The sequence below is a fragment of the Odontesthes bonariensis genome, chromosome 6 (assembly GCF_027942865.1).
Source record: "Odontesthes bonariensis isolate fOdoBon6 chromosome 6, fOdoBon6.hap1, whole genome shotgun sequence".
NCBI classification, from domain to species: Eukaryota; Metazoa; Chordata; class Actinopteri; order Atheriniformes; family Atherinopsidae; genus Odontesthes; species Odontesthes bonariensis.
The window spans coordinates 7,133,309-7,139,308 of record NC_134511.1 but is presented as its reverse complement, the minus strand read 5'-3'; the positions used below and the strand labels follow the sequence as shown (position 1 = coordinate 7,139,308).

The window sequence follows — 6,000 nt, the reverse complement described above, 5'->3', positions numbered from 1 at the left end:
TGTTTTTGTTTCTTCTTCTAAGTAGTTTCCACTTAACAACAACTGCTCTGTTTATTCCATCCTTGTGGAATGTAGCCTCTACCACCACCTGCTGACCACACCACTCAAACCAGTTCATCCTCCAAACCAGCTGATGGAGACCAGCCTGGTGAGCATTTTTCTACCAGGAGACATTTCAAAGCTTCACTTCGTATTTGCTTCAAGCTGCAATAAATTAAATGAAAAATGCATTTTTCCAGTTCGGAGGAGCTAGAGTAAACATTTTGGTGGCGTGTTTTTGGGATGTCTGGGCAAAATCTTTGGAAGTCAACACCCAAAACATCCCCATATTTTTTAAATTCATGAACATCTGACATCTCAGCACCAAATTAACTCTAAAGAGGCGAACACACAATCAGGGATCCTTTTAGAATCAGTTTTTGTCTGTCTTTAAATCACTTTCAGGCCATTGGACCTGTTTACACGGAGCCCTGACCGTATTACCACCGTATCTAATGTCAATAAAGATCATTTGAATGGACTGAGACGGTAAAGATGGAGAGAAAAAAAAGGCAGAAAAGCCAAGCTGAGAGAGTGACAACAAAAACAGAGTTTGGAGAAAAAGAGACTGAGGGAGAAATGATACGCGCGAATTAAAGGGGGTGGGAGAGACTACGGGAGATAAGGGGAGAGAAAGAGGAGGGGAGAGGGCACGTGAATGGAGGAGGGAGAGGCTCGAGCAGCAGCCGCTCCGCTAGTTTTGGCTTCGGAGACACTCAGGACGCAGCGAACTGTCCCAGCTCCGCTCCATGGTTCACCGCAGCCCGGAGGAGGGAGCAACCTTCCACCGCTGCCCGGAAACCTGCGCCCAGGAGCCGCCCGCGCTCTGCCACCGCTGAGCCCTGAGACACGGCCCTCAACTTTAACAGAGAAAGAGACACACAAACAGGGAAACTACAGCGGTGACTCTCCCGCGCCTCTACCCGCCGACCGCTGCCTCTGCCCGGACACGCGCTGCACGCTCGACCGCCGATCTTACCTGGACTTAAACGGATCATCAGTTTATTCTTTTCAGATGAAACTTTTCCTCACCGATAGGTTCACATAAACTACTCCAAAAGAGTGCATGTGAGTGTGTGCGCGGGCTTTTCCACGCTTTTATTTGATGCGTTTTTTTTTGGTTTATGTGCGTAAAACAAAACCAGCTGAGCAGAAAGAGGCTGAGCTCAGTTTATACGGAGGGTTTTATGGGCTTTAAGGATGATGTTTTATGTTCAGGATTAGATTACGTTGTAGTGGGATGGAAATATAAAATAAATTATATGTTTTGGTGTGTAAAGTCAGCAAATAAACTCTTACAAGTTTGAGTTTTTAGACCAGAAGTTGAAACCACAAGAAGAGAATTTATTAACATAACTGCTAATGATTAAATTAGGTAATGTGTGGATTTTCTGTCATTTTTACCAAAAGAAAATTGGTCTGCAGAATTTACCTTTAAATGAAAGGAGTTGATGTTCAGCTCTGAAGGAACGCATCAGGCTGAAGAGAAAGTGACCGGATTCTCCTGAAATCTGAGCTTTTATAGCACAAATACACATTTAAAGTAATAAATCTGGTCTGTTTTTCCTTTATTTAAAGGTGAGTTTTAAGACAGAAACAAGAAGACGTGGAGAACAGCCACAGAGAGGGAAAGTAATTTATAAAAATCGGTGTTTTAGCTTTTTTTTTATGTACAAAGTTTCATCTTTTAAAAAATATTCTGTGAGCTTTATGTAAGAAAAGACAATACTAGAGGTTTAATATTTAACACCATGTCTATGAAATCCATGCATTTATATTTTATACAATCCACCAATAGCAAAAAGATTTTTAGAATATCTTTTTTTGGACCACAGGTTTGTGTCTCAGGTGTAAACTGGAGGTAAAGATGAGTAAATCCTGAGTGATGGGATCCAGCTCAGTGAGACTTTAATGTGACCGATGGGGCTGAATTTAGAGTCAATTTAATGCAACACTTTTAAGGTTTAAACGTGATAAATGTGTCTTTTTTACATGTTGGAAATGCAAACGTTGCCGTGTATCTCGTGTCCTGACCTCCTCTCTGACTCTGCTGTTTCAGAGTCAGCCGGCAGCCATGCTGAAGCCGGGCGACCCGAGCGGCTCGGCCTTCCTGAAGGTGGACCCGTCCTACCTGCAGCACTGGCAGCAGCTCTTCCCTCAGGCTCAGCTGAAAGCTCCTCTGGCCCCCCCGCCGCCCCCACCCGACCGCCTCTCCCTTCCCGTGGACACCCTGCGGCCGTCCCGGCTGCACAGCCACCTCCTGGCCTCCACGCACTGTACGTCCTCCTCATCTTCTTCCTCCTCCACATCCTCAGCCTCCTCCTCTTCAGCAGCTGCGGCGGCGGCGGTGGCGGCCGCCCTCACCCCGTCCTCCTCCATCACCATCTCCACCTCGGCGGGTCTCTCCCAGCTGCCCGTGCCACAGCAGATCGCACTCTTCGGGCAGGCTCTGGCGCCGGTCTGCGCCGGCCCTGTAGGACCCGGAGGAGGAGGAGGAGGAGACCTGGTGGTTGTGGTCCCCCCTGAGAACCAGCAGGGTCACAACCCGGCAGTGGGGCTCTTCCATCAAGCCAAGGAGCAGAGCTGCGGGGGGGTGGGGGTGGTGTCGTCCAGCGTGAAGAGCGGCGGCGGCGAGGAGAGCGGCAAAGGAGTGACGGCGAGGTTCAAGCTGACCTCGGAGGAGCTGGACTACTACCTGTACGGCCAGCAGAGGATGGAGATCATCCCTCTGACCAATCCCACGGGAGAGACCAACAACCGTACGTCCACACACACACACACACACACACACACACACACACACACACACACACACACACACTTCTCTGCCTCATGCTCAGCTTTACCAGCTTCTCTGTTGGACCATCAGCAGCGTTTCATTTTGTTTTCCACCTCTTCAGGTGTTTTATCGCCTTTGTGTAACACTCATGAAGGTTTAAATCAGAGTAAAATATCCATAATTCTCCCAAAGTCGGTTCTTTTTAAATGAATTTAACACAATTTATAAAACCTCCAGTGTATTTATTTATTATATTTATGAGCTGAACACTCATTCTGATTTATTATATTCCACCTAATCTTTTTTAACAGTTATTTAAACTTTTTAAATAATATTTAGGTTTTTTTTCCTCATTTGCATTAAACTCTGCTGTTTATTTATTTAAATTTACAGAACATTAAATTTACTAAAGTTCTCTACTCGCAGATTCAGGTCATAAAGAAGAAATCAGACATTAATTTAAGCAGATTTTTTAGCAGATTTAAAGTTTTGATGAATTTAAAAAAAAAAAATCTAAATTCTAAGACTTTGATGAAGTGCTAAAAGTAAAAGCTATTCAGGCCGTTTTATTTCACTGAGCAGCTCAGTGTGTGTTTGACAGCTGCTTTGTTGGACAGTAGCTGAGGAGGAGGAAGGCTGTTGGGGTGTGGGGGGGGGTCAGAGGTCAAAGGGCAGCAGCCTGACAGGGTCCGAACCTGCAGACAGCAGAGTTAAACGGGCCGCTTCTTTCTTCGCGTTCACTCGTCGGTTCACTGTGTTTACGGACGCGCGCGCGCACAACAATCAGTTATTTACTCACATTTATAATTTTATTTCACAAGAGATCTATTTAGGTTTTTATGTAAACAAAAAAAACCCCCAGCAGTTTAGATATTTTTTGGATGAGCGTGAATCTGATGATCAGCTCAGAGTTACACCGTGAAATTTACCTCAAATCTTCCTCATTTCTGCTGTGGATCCGCGCGCGTCGACAGATATTGACAGAGCTCCGTCATGCGTGAAAAACGCACGCCGTTTAACCCCCCCCCCCTCACTTTAAACTGCGCACCGGACACAGTCTCCGCGTGGAAGCTCCGCGGCCCGTTCGTCCCATTGAGGAGCTGAAATCACCTGCGGCGCGCGTGGGGATCAATGTGAGGGCGCGTGGTCTGTAGGTGGAAATTGAATGATCCGTCCCCTCCGGAGATCAATCCCATAATATTTCTCTGCGGCTCTTTGGCACCGGATTATTTTTAATTTATTGAATTTATTTAGTTTATTTAGTTTTAGTTTAATTCTCATTTGTGATTCCAAATTGTCTTTAATTCAACATATTCTTCATTAAGTGCGCGTGCGGCGCTCAAATTCTGTCTACATTTTGTTTTGATAATTATTTCGTCTTATTTAGCTGCTGTAATTAACTCAAACATAAATTCATTTAAATGATCTTACACGTTTATAACTTTTCCAAAGTAATTAATCTATTTATGGTTCATTTATCTGCACTGTTCCTTTAATATTTTAACAGTTTTGTTGAGTTCAACTTCTTTTGTTGCCTCTGTAAATAATTTCGGGTTTAATATCCTTGTTTTATTGGAGCTTTTCGCGGCTCCGCGGGCTCCTCTGCCGCCGCGGCGGAGTGACGCGGCCTCCGCCGACTTTTTGAACACCTGAGCTCAGGTACAAAGCGCGGCGCGTTTTTTTTTTTTTTTTTTGCCGCTGCAGCGGTGTCACCGCCTGTCGGGTCGCGGTGACTTCACGCCTCATCGTCGCCGCTTTCTGATCGGAGTCGGCGATCCAGAAAAGAACAAACGCGCGTGGTGTCTATGTGCGCGCGCGCGCTCCTTGCTGTATATTCCGCGGTGATAAAACGGACCATCAGCAGTAATCTGAGTCGATAGGCGCCGGCAGGGCCGATGAGGGATGGAGGGACAAGCAGGAATTAATTGCCGTATATAGTTTTGTGTTTGTGGAGGAGAGGGAGGGAGGGGGGGAGAGACCGAGGGGAGGAGGAGGGGGGAGGATCGATCCACCGGCCTACCGGCCCGCTATTTATCATCCCAACACGGCCGTATCGAGGTCTCTGGGGTGCGCGTGAGTGTGTGTGGGTGGAGATAAAGCAGTCACACACAAACTCTCACGTGTCACCGTCTGACCTCGATTATTAATTACACCAATAATAATAATAATATTTGATGATAATGACACTGTTTTAAATTGTAAATATTTCGGGTCACTTTGACTTTTTATTGTTAAAGAAACTGATTTTTCGGGACTTACAGGCGCGATAAAAATGAATTTCTGAGCTCTGAGAATCATTACTGAGGCAGATTGTGATGAATGTCCTCAGATGTGTCTGTTTTAGGAGGAATAAACTGCGTGTTTGGATCCTCCGTCAGCAGACAGGAGGGCCCGCGCTGTGATTCACTCCTCTATAAATTTGGCGGCGTTTTCAAGAGACAGACGCGAATAAATCAGCCTCTGTTTGGATGGTTGGATCATCGTTTTTCTCCAGTTCAAAACACTCCGCTCCACATGTGCGAATGTGTTGCGCTTCAGGGTCTTAATTCACCGTGGAAGTGTCGTTTGGACGCAGTGAGACATTTTAGGATTGGACTCGCGTTTTCATGATTTTTATCTCATGATTGATCGATTAATCATAATTTCTTTTTTTTTTAAAAATGGAAATAAATACTGAAAGTAAACTTCCTTTATCCTACAATTCCCATAATGCAACACCTTTCCATCTATGAATCTTTTCCACTTTGTAAAACAAAGTTTGCAGCTTGAAATGTTCGAGTCCCAAGATAAATGAAATCAGGAAAATGTAATTTAATGAATAAATAAATACCCGAGCGGAGAAACTGTTTCACAGTCTGAAGGAGAACGCCCGTTAATGCTGGAAAAAGCTGTTCAGATGCTTGATGATTTAACAAAAACATCTCAAGTGGATCATTTTCATGGAACCATTAAAACCCAATAATGTCATTATTGCTGCACACCGGCTACATTTTCCATTTTCATCACACTTTGGTCATTAAATGATCGATTCTGCCAAATGTTCGCGGACATCTTCCAGCTGCTGTGACTTCAGACTCCAACAAACAAACTTAAATTCCAAGTGGCTGTCGGTGTCTAAAAGCTTCGATTATGTGATATAAGATACTCTGAGAATTAATTATGAGATTTTGATGTTTTTACTG

General features: G+C 44.8%; 1 protein-coding gene across 1 annotated transcript in view; it reads left to right on the top strand.

Moving 5' to 3' along the window:
- Positions 1 to 748: 748 nt before the first annotated feature.
- The window catches only part of prdm6 (PR domain containing 6), a 131,345-nt gene continuing 126,093 nt past the window's right edge, over positions 749 to 6,000 (top strand). Inside the window, exons 1-2 of the mRNA XM_075467198.1 lie at positions 749 to 1,107; positions 2,099 to 2,798. Of these exons, the coding sequence (XP_075323313.1) occupies positions 2,114 to 2,798 (685 nt within the window). The 5' untranslated portion in view covers positions 749 to 1,107; positions 2,099 to 2,113. The remainder of the gene's footprint in view (positions 1,108 to 2,098; positions 2,799 to 6,000) is intronic.